This window comes from Pleurodeles waltl, chromosome 7 (assembly GCF_031143425.1).
Source record: "Pleurodeles waltl isolate 20211129_DDA chromosome 7, aPleWal1.hap1.20221129, whole genome shotgun sequence".
In the NCBI taxonomy this organism is placed as follows: domain Eukaryota; kingdom Metazoa; phylum Chordata; class Amphibia; order Caudata; family Salamandridae; genus Pleurodeles; species Pleurodeles waltl.
This window is the reverse complement of record NC_090446.1, coordinates 1,192,950,006-1,192,966,880: the sequence shown is the minus strand read 5'-3', so window position 1 is coordinate 1,192,966,880 and position 16,875 is coordinate 1,192,950,006. Positions and strand designations below refer to the sequence as shown.

The window sequence follows — 16,875 nt, the reverse complement described above, 5'->3', positions numbered from 1 at the left end:
GGGGTTGGCTGCAGGGCCTGCTGCCACCCCCATATAGCCGCTCAGACACACACGGCCTTTGGCTGTGCACGGCGGGGGTTAGCCACAGGGCCTGGTCTATGGTTAGTCACTGTGGCCAACCACCCTAACCACCCAATGCCTTTTTGGCCATGTGCCACAGCGCCTGTCACTCTGGGTGTAAGAATAGGTGTGTCTGAGTGGGTGTGAGAGTGTCTGATTGCACTCCAGTAGATGAAAGATCCAGTCACCTCCACAAAGGATTTCAGATTGTTTTTTAATATAGAATCACAGAGTGAACACACTTGCTTTGCCTTCACCAAGCCCAGGAGTTAGGATCGTTTGTCCTTTTCAGAAGTGGAGCTTTAAATGGGGAACCTGCTACACTTACATTTGTAGTTGTTTCCTGCTGAGGTTCAGTTTTTGTGAAATGAGCATCATGGCCAGAACGGCCTAATCTTTTTTTTGGGGGGTATGGGGGCTGCGCGACCCTCCCACCTATTAAAAAAAAAAAAATACATATATATATATTATATTATATATATATATATATATATATATATATATATATATATATATATATATATAGGCTGGCTGTTCTTGGCCCCAAGGAACCCATCCCCCAGGGGCCCGGCCTTCAAACCTGAGTGCCCTGCAGGGCACCCAGTGTGCATTGGGAACCGCGGGGTACCCCGTGGTCCAAGCCAGCTCCACGCCTCCTACAGGAGCTGGCATTGCTTATGCACACAGGAAGCTGCTAAAGATGTAGCTCCTTGTCTGCAAAAGCAATTATTTCCCCTGTTTCATTGCCCGTGGGCAGGGAAATCAAGGAAACCTCTGCTTCCAGCAAGTGATAGCTGTTTGATAACTCTCGCTTACTGGGACTGAAGTGTTTTCTCTGACTTGGTGGAAGCTTTCAAAGCTCCCACCAAGTCAGAGGAAATGACTGTGCCCTCATGGTGGGCACCCTGGGATATAGCTGGAGCCCCCCCTGGGTGGTGGCGGTCCCCAGAGCCAATAATGGCTCCTTGACATGTAAATAGCCTCGGGGAGGTGGGGGTCCCTGGGGCTGCAGGGGGGGACCCCACGGCTCCCCATAATTTAAGTAAATTGCCCCAGGGAAGTAGCAATCCCTGTGGCTATGGGAGGGGGTGCTCAGCCCCCCCATAGTTCAAGTAAATTGCCCTGGGGAGGTGACGATTCCCGGGGCTGGGAGGGGGCACATGCCCCCCCTTCATTCATCAGTGCTTAAGCCCCAGGGTGGTGGCAGTCTCTGGGGGGGCACTCAGCCCCCGCATTTCTTTCACTATTTGCCCCAGTGAGATGACAATCCACAGGGCTGCAGGGGGGCCACTTGTCTCCCCTGCATTTCTTTTGCTATTTGCCCCAGGAAGGTGATGGTCCCAGGGGCTGCGGGGGCTGCAAGGCCCCTGCGCATAATTCTATGTTAGCCCTAGGGAGATGGCAGTCCTCGGGGGTGGTCCTCAGGATCACCCCCTAGTAAAATAAATACATTTTGCCTAAGGGAGGTGGTGGCCACTGGGGCACGGGGGCATATTATTATTTTACAGTGAATTGCAACATAATGACAAATTCACACTAAGCTTTTTTTTAAAGTGCTTTTTTGCCTTAGCGGGGGTCCCTCTAGGACCCAAGCACAAGAACTAATGGGTCAGGGTGTCCCTATACTGGCCCCTATTTTTTTTTGGGACACTGCTGAAGCCAAGTCCCACGATGGCTGCCAACACTTCCTGGTTGAAGTGTTGGCAGCCAATAAGAGCTCTGCATTTCCCAGCACGAGCCCATCATTATTTGCAAAGTTGTTGCGGTCAGGGATATACAAATTTGGATTTCTTAAAATTTCTCAATAACTACTGAATGGATTTACACCAAATAGCACAAAGCACAATCTATGGAACATATTCTTGCTTTCTGCCAAATTTGGTGTAATTCTGTCCAGCGGTTCAGGCTGTAGTCGTGTTCAAAACCCCTATAGGAATTAACATGGAAAACACATGTTTTTAACACACATTTTTTGACCCCATCCCCTTTTTCTCAGCCCACATGTGACAAATCACCCCGAAAATGTTCATGCACAGCAAGCATCACAGGCACACTTTTTTGTGGAAAAATTCATGAAGATTCGTCAAACGACGCCAAAGATATAGGAAAGTAAAAAAAAAAAAAAAAAAAAAGCCTTTTCTATGGAAACATGGTGCTAATTACCTGCTAGTCTCTACCACATAAGGTGTTACTAAATATGATTAATACATTTTTTCATCAGATAACAGATTACTTAGTACAGTTTTAATGAGACTACTGAATAAATGGCATGAAAAATGCGTGGAAGGGCACTGCCTGGCAAACTAAACTCATACCAACCGCTGGCACTGAGTGATTAAACTATTGATCCAACAAACCCCTCCTTCAATTCCCTCACTTCCTCTTCTTTCCTTAGCCGCTCTTCCTAGTAATATAGAGTGGGATTCACTGAACATTATGTACATTTAACATAATCCCATTTCTAGAATACAATACTGGTGTGTTAATTTGTTTGATTTTTTTTTTCTGGGATAGGGTAATTTTATGAAAAAAATATTTCTGACAAACTATTGATTGCTTCATATTGTTCATTGCTTATGATTGGTTCTTGTTGTTCACTAAATTTGCACAACAATATTGGATGTATACAACTGCTTGTTTTTACTAGGGAATGCAACTAAATAAGAATGCATTAATTGAAGGGGAAACATCATGTTTTGATGCTACATAAAGTGTATTGAGTAGCCCATTTACTGTCTTGTATTCCATAATCAGTACATCTAAATATGTAGCCCAGTCCGGCTCTCATTTCCTTTTAGCAGAGCCAATCCCCGGTGCCTTTACAAGGGCCACCTTCATTTTTCTTTAGTTATTTGACATATAGACCCCCTACTCATCTTGAAAATACGTATTTCTTTTGACAAGTAGCTTTAGTTCTCCTGTGTAAGGTGCCACCTTAATGGCGATAACTTTGGTCTGTGTCTTCATGAAAGCAAAATATCCCATGAACTCTTTTTTGCGGTGTGGCCCATGTCTTTGTGCTGTCCTGGTATTGTTAATTTCAATGTGAATGACTTGACAGAACGAATCCAGAGAGGATAATTATTATCACCTATGAAGCGCCTTGACAAACCCAATAGGTCTAGCTTTATTCATACATACGCATATGCTCAGGCACACACAAGTCACACTGAGACACACACGCAAGTGCATGCGTATAAAGTCATTTTCTCAAATAGAGTTGTGCACACAGTAGTTCAGGGACGCAAGTCAGCCAGTTATCGGGCAGGAGAAAGAACATGCTCCCTCCCCCCTCCCCTTTTAGGATGCTGCCACATCTCCTGCTCTTGTGTCCCAGTCCATAACAGCGACCACACTCTTACAAACTCCCAGACTTGTCCTTGGACCTTTCTCTCCCACAATGGCTTGATGTAAAGCATCGGGCAAAGCGCATTAACCCAAGGTTTATCTGCAGAATACTGCAAACGTGCTCCTCCTGTTCCCTCTGGGCCTCTTGTTGTATGATTGCATATTCCTGGTCCGGAAATGTACACTGAAAAGGTAGAGATCTGTGGGGTGAGTGCCAAATCCTGGATGAGGCCTGGAGGTGCAAAACTGTTCTCTTTCATAGGAGAGTCACTCAACAACTTACTAAAGAAAGCAATGCAAGCAGTCATCAGCGCAAAAAGGGGACTTGATTTGTCCATGTATCACGAACAATGGCTAGGCTTCATCGCTGTACCTTCATGGTGCCAAATTCTAATCTACTACTTGTTCAAACACCAGGGAAGCTAAACCTCCCGTCAGCCAGACCTAAAAAGCAAGCAATCAAAATCAACAATGCAGTTATCCTTTAACTCTTTCCTTTCCTTTTCAGGCTCCTTACATTTCGGATGACCTTTATGAACGAGTGTATGACTTCTGCAAAAAGCTGTTAACTCTCCCCAAACCTTACTGCGCCATTGGCCTGAACTATGCGAAGGGATTGAAAAGGGAAAGGAAAGTCCCCGGTATGTCATGGCTTGCTGTCAGTCAACAAATAACCATGGATCGAGGCCTGGAATGAAGCTCGCTAGAAGGCGACCTAGAATGTGGAATGATGCCATGTTTCAGTCAATCATTCATGATTGTTTTGTAGTTAAGAAAGTTGCTACCCAAGATCATTGTTACACAATGTGATCCATTTTATTCAGCTTAAAAAAAGAAGAGCAAAGGTGATGTAGTGGATGGGGTCTTCAGTGCCACTTTCTGGATCCTGTGTGGTCTTGATGTTCATCAGTTATGCCATCATTGTACTCAGCGTTGTCGGTTGACTATAACTTAGTAATTCTTTCTTGGAATGAATGCACAGAACTCAAATTTAGCCAAATTAATTAAAAATCTAATTGTTTGTTTCTTGGCCATATTGGTTCTTTCTTTCTTTTGTCTACCCTGTTTTCTTTATTATTTTGTAACATCTTAATTTGGGAATACAAACATTTTTGGTAATGCATGGCATAGCCTTTATCCTGGGCACATAAATGTGGTTCAAAAATGCTTCTGCAGAGCGCTTCTCAAGTTAAGTGGGTGTACTTATATTTATTATTTGAAAGGCATGAAACTAAAGCTTCAGAGCCCTGATGGCTGTCTAGGTTAGCTGCTTTCCTGCTAAACTTCTAATTGTCCCCCTTAATGAGCTACAGCTTTATGAATTTTTTGGACACTTTCTGTTTTCTTTTCTATTTCCATCCTCTGTGACATTCTATTCCTATTATTGATGAATATCAAACTGTTAATGTGTCATGCAGTATTACCTTTGACCCCGATTACTTCACGTGACTATCGCTTTTGGTTATGCCACGCTAGGAGTTAAATTTGATGAAAATCCAAACTTATCCTATTTGGTCTACTTCAGCGAGTTTCTCGAATTTCTGTGAATTTTCTTTTTTCACATTTACTAGTTTTTAGACTGAAGTAATTTGAATTTACCTTGCATTTTTCTCATGATTTAGTAGTATGTTTCCTGATTTGAAATCACAGTTTGGTCGTACCTTTGTAAAATAATATAGAATCACAAAGGTCACTTTGAGATGCTCCTCAGAGTCCACAGTTGGCTGTCAATGACATCATGCTTGTCGAGTGTTGTAAACACGTCTTCCAACTCACTATGATCTTTGTGATTTTTGGATTGTTCAATGCATATTCCAAAAGGTCATTGAGAGTGACTACCATTTAACTGAATGAAGTTCTGCTGATGACTTTTCTTCATATTTTTGGCAGGGTTGTTTTACCAAAGAATGGTTATTGCAGAACAGAGACTCCGGAATGAGTGTTGTCCACATCAAGAGAAGTGAGTAAGATTTTTCAAAACATGATGCGTTTGGAATTAGTGCACTAAAATTGTGAGTGGTAAAACGATTCTCTTCCATGCTAAGCAAAGATATTTCACCCATGAGACTGACAAGTAAAGTATTCTATCCTTTTGTAAACCCTATTCGTCCACTAATTATCTATCCATGTACCAAAGAAGAACTCGAGCTATCAATAGTCGGTGCAGTGGCGTAACATTAATCCCTGCAGCCCCCAGGTGTGCGTTGTTGGGGCGAGCTTCAGTGGGACCTCTCAGCACAGCTAGAACTGTGCAAAGGCGTCAGTTCCCTGGCCTGAGAGCTCCTGACTGAGTCGGAGGGTGCCCCCTCCATGTACTTTGCAGGGCGGGGGGCTAAAGTTTCATTATGCCATTGAATTGGTGTCTTAGCAAGTGGTGAGCTCTGCTGTTCTAACGTACTCTACAGAGTCAGAGCGTATACTAGCTAAACCTCTTCCAAAAGTCCATAAAACAATCAAACCCTCATTTTGAGTGTGGTTGAGCGGTACCCACTATGGGAGTGACCTCTTTGCCATACTGCGAGTGATCTAGTGTTTCAAGACCTGAAAGTACTGGGTCCGAAAACACTGGCCCCAGTTTTCCTGTGTGCGGATACAGGCAGAGCTTAGCTTCGTCCACCACAGGAAGAGCAGGCAATGCTCCCCTACCTAGTCCATAAAATCCCCTGTGCCTGATTTACAACCCTGCTCCCCAACCTGAATGGAGCCCCTTGCTAGCATTTACCATATGCTCGGTAACTATCAGTGGCATAGTCCCCAGAATTGTGGAAGAGTTATGAACCAAGTAACATACCATGCAGTGACCAGATCTAGGTGCAGAACTTAGCCTGGAATTGGAGAATAAGTGTTGCCGGTATCACTGCATCTAAGCCTGGCCCATTAGTAATGAAGATATCAGAATCACTGCTGTCCTTAAAACTAAAGACCTCTTGACATCCACACTCATTCATGCCAGAGCTAAACGGTGCTTTTTGATGCTGCGCCTCACATGCAGATGTTTTGAAGTTACAGTACTGCCCCAGCTGTACAAGAGAATTGCTGCATACAAACTTTCAAGGCCAATCTGTAAAGACTCAAGATACCACTATCATTCTATACCCATTGTCATTAGAGAATGACATTTCTCACTTCAGGCCCTAAAGTTTTGAAATACACTTCATTTCAGAGATCACCCAGCCCTTTTTTTTTTTTAGAAAAGCCTTGAAATCCGGCCTTATCACCCAACACTTGCACTTCAAGGAAACTCCTCAAGTAGGCTTGCAAACTCTCTACCTTCACAAGGGTTTCACCTTTGGATTATTCAGATCATAGAAAATGTGCTAAACTCATAGTAAAATAAGTACTGTAGCCACACCCTCTCTTCTACAATGCAGATATGATGCATGCAGTTCCACTCACCTACCATCCCCCAGGCATGTTTCTGTTCATTTACTAGAACGTAGCATACAGATTGGAGATTGCCAAGCTACTAAACGGACATCTCCTTGTCGAGGTCTGGCACAGGTCCCTTGCCAGGGCTGAACATGGCTGCAGAATGTTGAGTATGGGCCCATGGTCACAGTTTTTGCCAGCAGAACTGGCAGTGGATGTTGATGCTTAAGACAGTGCCAAGAGACATGAAGTGGAAGTACTTAAGGTGTTTGCCCAGCTGACTGGAGACCCCGGAAAGGCATCTGAGTGGATGGGTCCATTTCTGTCCTCCAGCATAATTAACATGGAATGAAACAGTTGGAATATAAGGGATACTTGTTGTCTCTGCTGGACATTTTACCTGGTGGCCCTTCGTGCCTAGACATGCCTCTTAAGAAAAACAAGTCAAGGGCAAATGTGGACAATAGGGACTGTTTCCCATCATCCCTACTTGGTGACATTCTGAAGGTATGGAGGGAGATAAACATCTCCAAATCGCATTATTGCTATAGGATTAATAACTGGTGTACAACCTGTTGCAACAGTTTCATCATAGAACCGCTGGAGGAGATGAAAGTGAAAGTCACGCACAGCCAGATGGGTGAAGAGCTTAGCAACCATATTTGAGTCGCAAAGGATGCCATTTGGTCATCCAAGAACTGCAAGGAAAGTGCAATCACATCTGTGTTTTGGCTGGAAAAAAGGTGTTCTGCCTGGAGAGCACCACGAGAGCCAATATGATGAGAGCACTAGAGTTTCAACTCCTGAGAGAGTGAAGATTTAGGACAATCCTCAGGCTATATTGGAGGTATGCAGGGAGCCAGGAATTCCTACCAGAGCTCCAGGTGTGAGGACCTAGGGTCCTCTGTCTGCTATAGTGGAGTTGCGTCCTCTCAGAGAGAAGTGGTGTCACAAGCAGCTACCAAGTGGAAGGATGTGAAGATGAGAGACTTCAAAATCCTCTCATGACATGAGACCCAGAAAAGGGACATTACAATTGTTTAAAAGGGGAATGTTGGCTAACAATTTTGAAACACTCACAAGGGTAGTACCTAGTCTGCTTTAGAAATAATGGAAGCTACGTAATTAGGATGAAGCTCTGGGGAGCGAGGGTCCCAGGATGCTTTTACCTTAGGTTTCCATTATATCATTTTGGCTGCATATTGTGACGATGCTGGGGTTTGAAGGGATATATTCCTTGACTTTTGATAATTTGTTTCTCTGCTGCCTTCCCCACCTTCATCACTACTTTTTCCATATATTGTTTTTTTATTCTTGTTAAGAATCTGCTCATTTATGATGGCTTACTTTTTTTTCAGGATAAGTGCATACAGTGAGCCTCTGTGTCTAGAATACTTAAATTATTTAATAAAAATATTTTGGCAAAAAGAAGACAGTTCTACAGTGTTCTCCTGCTCTTCCCCTCAGCGTTGAACAGAAATGTAATACACCTCATTATTTCCATCCACTTTTCTTGATTGTGCTTTTATTTTTCATTCAACCTCTTATAGGGTTCTGCCATATTTCTTACCTGTAGATGCATACTGTTAGAAATGGGGTCTTTGGTTGACAGTCAGGTTACCCCCTGTTCAAGCAAGGACCCTCACTCTAGTCAGGGTAAAAGAGAATCACCCTCAGCTAACCCCTGCTTACCCCCTTGGTAGCTTGGCAGAGCAGTAGGCTTAAATTCAAAGTGCTAAGTGTAAAGTATTTGTACCAACACACACAGTAACTTAATAAAAACACTACAAAATGACACAACACTAGTTTAGAAAAATAAGAAATATTTATCTAAACAAAACAAGACCACAACGACAAAAATCCGACTTACACAAGTCAAGTTATGAATTTTTAAAGATTAAACTCAAAAATAGCGCTTAGAAACACAGAATGCTTCTATGAGGTGTTAACACGGCATTGTGACGGAGTCGTTCCCAACAAGCCGACACCCGCGGCGCCGGACACGGAGTCGCGTAGACCCCCAAGTACAGTACCTTTGGTGAAGAGTGAAAACAAGTCGATGCGTGTAGTCAGGGATCGCGGCGTCAGTGTGAAATGTTGAATCCGCGCACTTCGAGCGGCGTCGGTCACGGCGTGGTGCGGCGACTTCCACGGAGTTGCGGACTTCAGCGGGGCTGCAGCAGCTTCGTGCTTGCGAAGATCGTCGCATTCCAGTGAAGGTCACGGCATCAGGTGCAGGTGGGGTCACCGGATTCAGCAGCGGTGTCGGTCCGAAGTCGATTTCCTTGGATTTCCACCAGATTTCCTTCCAGGGGCACAGGAACTGGATAGGGCACCACTTGTCAGAGCAGGAGTCTCTCCAGAGACTCCAGGTGCTGGCAGAGAGAAGTCTTTGCTGTCCCTGAGACTTCAAACAACAGGAGGCAAGCTCTAAATCAAGCCCTTGGAGATTTCTTCACAAGATGGAAGGCACACAAAGTCCAGTATTTGCCCTCTCACTCTGGCAGAAGCAGCAACAGCCCTTTCAAGTGTAAGTGGCCACTCCTCCACTCCCTCCTAGCACAGATGGCTCATCAGGAAATGCAGACTACACCCCAGCATCCTTTGTGTTAATGTCTAGTGTGAGGTGCAACCAGCCCAACTGTCAAACTGACCCAGACAGGGAATCCACAAACAGGCAGAGTCACAGAAATGGTATAAACAAGAAAATGCTCACTTACTAAAAGTGTGATCTTAAAATCAACTTTACTAAAAGATGTATTTTTAAATTGTGAGCTCAGAGACCCCATACTCCACATGTCCATCCTCTCCCAAAGGGAATCTACACTTTAATCAGATTTAAAGGTAGCCCCCATGTTAACCTACGAGAGGGACAGGCCTTGCAACAGTGAAAAACTAATTTAGCAATATTTCACTGTCAGGACATATAAAACACATTAATATATATCCTACCCTAACCATACACTGCACCCTGCCCTTGGGGCTACCTAGAGCCTACCTTAGTGGTGCCTTACATGTAAGAAAAGGGAAGGTTTAGGCCTGGCAAGTGGGTATACTTGCCAAGTCGAATTTACAGTTAAAACTGCACACAGACACTGCAATGGCAGGTCTGAGACATGATTACAGAGCTACTTATGTGGGTGGCACAACCAGTGATGCAGGCCCACTAGTAGCATTTGATTTACAGGCCCTGGCACCTCTAGTGCACTTTACTAGGGACTTACTAGTAAATCAAATACGCCAATCATGGATAAACCAATTACATGCAATTTACACAGAGAGCATATGCACTTTAACACTGGTTAGCAGTGGTAAAGTGCTCAGAGTTCAAAAACCAACAGCAACAGGTCAGAAAAAATAGGAGGCAGGAGGCAAAAAGATTGGGGATGACCCTGCATAAGCAAAAAAGTCCAACACATACTCTGAGCATAGGTAGGAAATATCTGTTGCAGACCTCCATGGGGTTTTGGAAGTGGAATAATGAGAATGTTCCTACTAGTTGGGAGCAGAAATGAGCTGTGCATACTTGATAGAGGACTTCCAGTGTCAAGGGGTCATCTGAGAAAAGAACAGCCAGAGGCAGAATCTTTCCAAAATTGTGATTCCCAGAGAAGATTTTGTTTCCTGTGAAGTTGCACAGAGTATGGTGAATCATGGGAAAAAAAATTGTTAAGGGGTAAAGTTGCACATTGGTCACAGGTCTTTCCTAGTCCTCATCACTGCATAATATTAAGTGCAGTTCAATGTAGTCCATAACTTGCAATTTTTCTAGTGATCACTTTAGTGTTGAAGTGCAGTCAGTATGGTTAGCTCTGGATACCATTGTTTCGTTCTTCTGAACCCTTTAGCAGGGCAAACATGCCTTTGGGGGGAACATATCCTGCTACTTAGGGCAGCTGATGATTGGTTTCCAGAGCCAAGTATCTGCACTTGAGAGTTGTATGGCACTTACTCACAGGGCATGGAAGCGAAGAGGCCGTGACTACCCCCATGCCCCCAGATTACACCTAGGGAGCTGAATATGATGGTCCGCCTCCCATTGTAGAGACACCAGGATGATCTTGAGTGTTCAGGATAGAGCAGGAGTTATGGAAAGGTAGCAATCAAAACTCGGTGTCTCTGGCGAAAAGCGTCTGAATTATGCAACCAGAGAAGAGAACTCATCAACCACTCTCGCCATGCAAGGTGTAACTCTGTCACTGGTGCTTACATGGTCCAAGTCTTGACCTGCAAGTGTCCACAACCTTCTGATGGATACAACTACCTGTGGATTCCTCACCTGATGAATACTCCCATGGCGCCAGCATTCGACGGAAATCTTCTCACTAGTCTCTGCACGTCGACGAGGACGTCACTCTAGCCCACGCGACGCCGTCTGACGTCATACAGGCAATAAGAGGTCCTCGCCGACGTGCCGATGACAGTTCCCTTTTTTCTGTGCATTCGAAACGGTTATCTTCGAGGGAGCTACTGTTACCTTCGTGGTTACAGTGTATTGTCTGCTGCGTAGTCTTCTCTGCGGTAATAATGTCTCAGAGGAAGTCGGGTTTCAAGCCCTGTCGAGAGTGTGGGGGCAAGATGTCAGTTACAGATCCTCACTCCGACTGTCTATGGTGTTTGAGCTCCGACCACGACGTCTCGACTTGCGATTCATGTCAACACATGAATCCGAAGGCCCTCAAAGAGCGTGAGGCCAAGTTATTCATGGCAAAGTCAAAGAAGAAGGAGAAACATCATAAGAAGTCTTCTTCGCCAAGGTCTCACCGGCGTCATGGAGACTCCCGGCGCTGTAGAGACTCACGACCTCATTCCAGCAAGGAGTCTCGTTCGACGTCACCTTCGGCTCGGCGTCGGAGGACTTGGGAGGTCAGCCCCACGGTCACGCCGCATCCATCGACGCCGTTGCCCTCTCCGGCGTCACCGACTTCGCCTGGTCAGGCGTCAGTGATTGAGGTGGTGCAGCCTCTTGTGTTTTCTCCGGCGTCGCAGACGTCGAGGCCGGCGTCGGGGTCGCCCTCGATCCAGGCACCCCAGTATCCGGCTTTTCCCAATCCTGGAGCCGATAGTACCGCGTTTCTTAATGCGATGTATACCATCTTTCAGCAGATGGCTCCAGGAGCTGCTCCGGCTGGTCCTTCGGGGCCCTTGGCCTTTTCGTTGGGTGATCCTGCGCCTCTTCGGCCGGCACCCTTTATGCCCTTTCTCCCTTTTGGGAATGTGGGCTCGGCGCCGGTGCCGGCGTCGGTGGACGCTCCGGTGGCTTCGGATGTTTCGGCCCCGGAGGTTGCCCTTCCGTCGAAGTCAGCATTTTGCCCTGTGACTCCGGTTGGTCCATCGGCTCCAAGACCTCGTCCTCCGGCTCCTACCTCGGCGCCGAAGCTGCCTGTGGCGCCGGACGCGGCGTCAGATGCTTCTGGAGATCGGCGCCGTTCTTCGACGTCGGCGGATGCCATGTCGACTCCGAGTATCGAGGAGAGACTTCATTCGAGGAGGCGTGCTCTCCGTCTTTTAGAAGAGCAGGAGTACCAGCGAGTCTTAGAGGAGGGAGAGATTGAGGACTCTGGAGACGGACTACATGGTCTGGATACAGCCAGTGGGCTGGACACTTCCCCTGAGTGGGACCTTTCATCTCCAGGGGAATATACGGAGGAGGCTGCTTCCTTTCATGCTGTGGTGAGGAAGGCAGCGAGCTTTTTGGACCTGCCTTTGCCGGTGGCAGAGGCGAAGCAGAATTTGCTGACAGAGGTATTGCATCCGGCCTCTGCTGCAGCTGAGCCTCTCTTGCCATTTAATGAGGCTTTGCTGGATCCGGTGTTGGAGGTGTGGAAGAAGCCGGTGTCTTCCTCGGCCGTTCATAGGGCTGTGGCCAGGAGGTATCGAGCTGCACCATCTGACCCTGGCTTTCTCTCTAGACACCCTACGCCGAGCTTGGTGGTGCAAGCCTCCTGTTCCTCAAAGTCAGCGCCTGGTTCCTTCCCGACGGTGCCTGGAGACAGAGACTCCAAGAAACTGGATGCGCAGTCCAAGAAAATATTTTCGTCATGCAGTTTGGCGTTGAAGGCCACCAACGCAACGTGCATTCTGGGGAGGTACATCCATGCTCTGATGGATGATATTTCGTCTTCATTTACGGAGCTCCCCCAGGGTCTCTTGGATGTGGTCTCGGACGCCCAGGCTGCCGCGACCCAGATTATCCAGTCTGGGCTGGACACGACCGACTCGGTGGCCAGGGCGATGGGCACGGCTGTGGTGGCAAGAAGACAGGCCTGGCTCCGAAACTCAGGGTTTTCGGCGGATGTGCAGTCGACCCTGCTGGACCTCCCGTTTGATGGGGACAGACTGTTTGGAGCCAAGGCAGATTCGGCCTTGGAACGATTTAAGGAGAGCAGAGCCACAGCCAAATCGTTAGGACTGCAAGCTCCTTCTTCCTCTGCCTCTTCTAGATTTTTCAGGAGGTTTCGGGGATTTGGGCGTGGCTCTTCTTCCTCTTCCTTTCGGGGGAGGTTCCAGCAACCCGCCTCTTCCCTCCCCTATAGGTCATTTAGAGGGCGGGGGAGGGGTGGGGCCCGTACCAGAGGAGCCTCTCAACAGCACTCTGCCTCTTCCTCGTCCTCTGGAGGGGTGCAGCAGGGGAAGCAGCCTTAGGCTTCCACTGTTTCCCACTCACTCCTCTCCTGTAGGGGGAAGATTACAGCATTTTCTCCACAAGTGGAAGTCTATCACCACGGACACTTGGGTTCTCGGCATTGTGGGGAAAGGCTACGCCCTTCCCTTTCGGGAGTTCCCGCCCCTCATCCCGCCCCGCCCATCTTATTGTTCAGAAGAACACCTCCTGTTGCTAGAACAGGAGGTTCAAGTCCTCCTTTCAAAGGGCGCGGTAGAGTTGGTCCCAGAGCAGGAAAAGGGTCGAGGTTGTTACTCAAGATACTTCCTGATTCCCAAAAAGGATGGTCAGTTGAGACCAATCCTGGATCTGAGGATCTTGAATTGGTTCCTCAAACAGGAAAAGTTCAAGATGCTGACCCTAGCACAGGTGCTTTTGGCATTGAACAAGGAAGATTGGATGGTGTCTGTCGACTTGCAGGATGCTTACTTTCATATCCCGATACTCAAGTCGCACAGGAAGTATCTCCGGTTTGTGGTAGGGTCGCAGCACTATCAGTTTGCGGTCCTCCCGTTTGGTCTTACTTCAGCACCTCGAGTCTTCACAAAGGTGATGTCAGTGGTTGCGGCGGAGCTCAGAAGGAAGGGGATAGCAGTATTCCCTTACTTGGACGACTGGTTGATCAAAGCCAAGTCCCCGGAGCTTGTGTCGCATCATCTGCAGTCAACAACCCAGTTGTTGTTCGACCTGGGCTTTTCGGTGAACGTGCCCAAATCTCACCTGGAGCCCTCTCAGCGCCTCCTGTTCATAGGGGCAGTACTGGATACAACATTGAGTCGAGCCTTTCCTCCGCCTCAGCGGATTCAAGATATTCAGGAATTGGTTCCAATGTTTCGAAATGGAGCGGTAGTTCCAGTCCTCAAGGTCCTTCGTCTGCTCGGTCTGTTCGCCTCCTGCATTCTGTTGGTCACGCATGCTCGCTGGCACATGAGGGCTCTTCAGTGGTGCCTCCGAAGGCAGTGGTCTCAACACAAGGGAGATTTAGAAGGTACTGTCAAGATCTCCAGAGATGCTGCTGTGGAATTGAAGTGGTGGATTGTGGGCAACAATCTTTCACAGGGAAAGCCGTTCGCGCAATCGCCACCAGTGGCCACGGTCATAACGGATGCTTCCACCCTAGGATGGGGAGCTCATCTGGGGGATCTGGAGATCAAAGGGCTTTGGTCTCCAGAGGAACAGGTGTTTCATATCAATCTGTTGGAGTTACGGGCTGTACGTCTGGCTCTCAAGGCCTTCCTCCCATCCCTTCGTGGTCAGTCGGTACAGGTCCTGACGGACAATACTACCACAATGTGGTACATAAACAAACAGGGAGGAGTAGGGTCGTACCTTCTCTGCAGAGAAGCTCTTCGGCTATGGTCCTGGGCAAAGGACCATCAGATTTGCTTGGTGGCAAATCATCTGGCCGGGGTCTTGAATGTACGTGCGGACAGTCTCAGTCGCCAATTCTCGGCAGACCACGAGTGGCATCTCCATCCAGATCAAGTCTGTTTAATCTTCCAGATGTGGGGGTTTCCTCGGATAGATCTGTTTGCCACTCGGGAGAACGCGCATTGCCCGTTATTCTGCAGCCTCCAGTATCCGATGCAGGGAGCGTTGGGGGACGCGTTTCAGATAACCTGGTGCGACCAGTTGCTTTACGCATTTCCCCCCATACCCTTGATTCCTCGAGTGTTGAGGAAAATTCGCCAAGACCGGGCCCAAGTCATCTTAATAGCTCCGGATTGGCCAAGGAGGGTATGGTACTCCGACCTTCTCCAACTCTCACTGTGCCCTCCGCTCCGTCTCCCTCTCAGGGCAGACCTCCTCTCGCAGTCGCAGGGGCAGGTTTTACACCCCAACCTCCAGAGTCTGCACCTACATGCTTGGAGATTGAACGGGGCAACCTGAGTTCCTTCTCTCTCCCGCCTGATGTAGTGGATGTTATCTTAGCGGCCAGGCGACACTCCACTAAATCTATCTACGCTAATAGGTGGTCTAAATTTGTTATGTGGTGTGGAGAGAGACAGATTGATCCCTTACATGCTCATCTGTCACATGTTTTGTCTTTTGCACTGTCTCTAGCGCAGAAAGGTTGTGCAGTGGCTACCATTAAGGGTTATTTGTCGGCCTTGTCAGCCTTCATTTGTCTTCCAGACCAACCATCGTTATTTAAATCCCCTATTGTTCTCAGATTCTTGAAAGGTCTTCTGAATCAATATCCTCCAAAACCATTTGTTATGCCTCAATGGGATTTGTCCTTGGTCCTGACTTTCCTTATGGGGTCCCCTTTTGAGCCTATGCATTCTTGCCCCTTAAGGTATTTGGTTATTAAAACAGTATTCCTGGTAGCTATAATATCTGCAAGGAGAGTGAGTGAGTTGCAGGCCTTATCGGTTAAACCCCCTTATATAACGTTTTATGGGGATAAGGTGGTGTTGAGGACCAAGGCTGCTTTCCTTCCGAAGGTTGTTTCACCCTTCCATTTGGCTCAGACAATCACTTTGTCCACGTTTTATCCTCCGCCTCATCCTTCAAAGGAGGAAGAAAGACTACATCGCCTGGACCCAAAAAGGGCGTTGAGCTTCTATATCGATAGAATGAAGGATATCAGGCTGGAGGATCAGCTGTTTGTCGGATACGTGGGCAAGAGGAGAGGAAAGGCAGTCCACAAGAGAACACTCTCCAGGTGGGTTGTTCTTTGCATTAAAATCTGTTACTCTTTGGCAAAGAAGGATCCGCCTGAGGGCATTAGAGCTCACTCCACCAGAGCTAAGTCGGCCTCTTCGGCCTTGGCCAGGGGTGTTCCTGTGGTCGACATCTGCAAGGCCGCAACTTGGTCGTCCCTTCACACTTTTGTGAAACATTACTGTTTGGACTCTGAGGTCAGAAGGGACGGTCATTTTGCACGGTCAGTGCTGCAGGATTTCTTGGTTTGACCATTTAGGCACCCACCGCCGGGCGTGGTACTGCTTTGGGACTCTATTCATCAGGTGAGGAATCCACAGGTAGTTGTATCCATCAGAAGAACGAGTTACTTACCTTCGGTAACGACTTTTCTGGTGGATACATTAGCTACCTGTGGATTCCTCACAGTCCCACCCGCCTCCCCGTTGCCTTTTTGGTCTCTCCAAGCAATCCTTGAGTGTGCTCCTTTTGGTCTTCAAAGTTGCAATACATTTTGCATATATGATATTTGTATATATGTGTATATTTATATATAAATCTATATATATTGTGTATATACATGATTCGTATGTATAAATATATTTATTTGTTTAAAAAAAAAAAAAAAAAAAAGAAGGTTATATTAAATCTACAGCTATTTTATTGCAATGTTGTGTGATTTACAATATTAAGAGATGTTGCTTTGCTCTTTCATTACATTGGGTTATTATTATTCTCATGCACGTAAAAAATGTTGGTACTGTCATCGGCACGTCGGTGAGGACCTC

At 46.9% G+C, this 16,875-nt stretch overlaps 1 protein-coding gene across 3 annotated transcripts in view; it reads left to right on the top strand.

Moving 5' to 3' along the window:
- Nucleotides 1–16,875, top strand: part of PIK3R6 (phosphoinositide-3-kinase regulatory subunit 6) — a 365,583-nt gene that overhangs the window by 206,832 nt on the left and 141,876 nt on the right. For all 3 annotated transcript variants that reach the window (XM_069200309.1, XM_069200310.1, XM_069200311.1), the window contains 2 exons: nt 3,917–4,049; nt 5,299–5,368. In XM_069200309.1, coding sequence (XP_069056410.1) covers nt 3,917–4,049; nt 5,299–5,368 — 203 coding nt within the window. The remainder of the gene's footprint in view (nt 1–3,916; nt 4,050–5,298; nt 5,369–16,875) is intronic.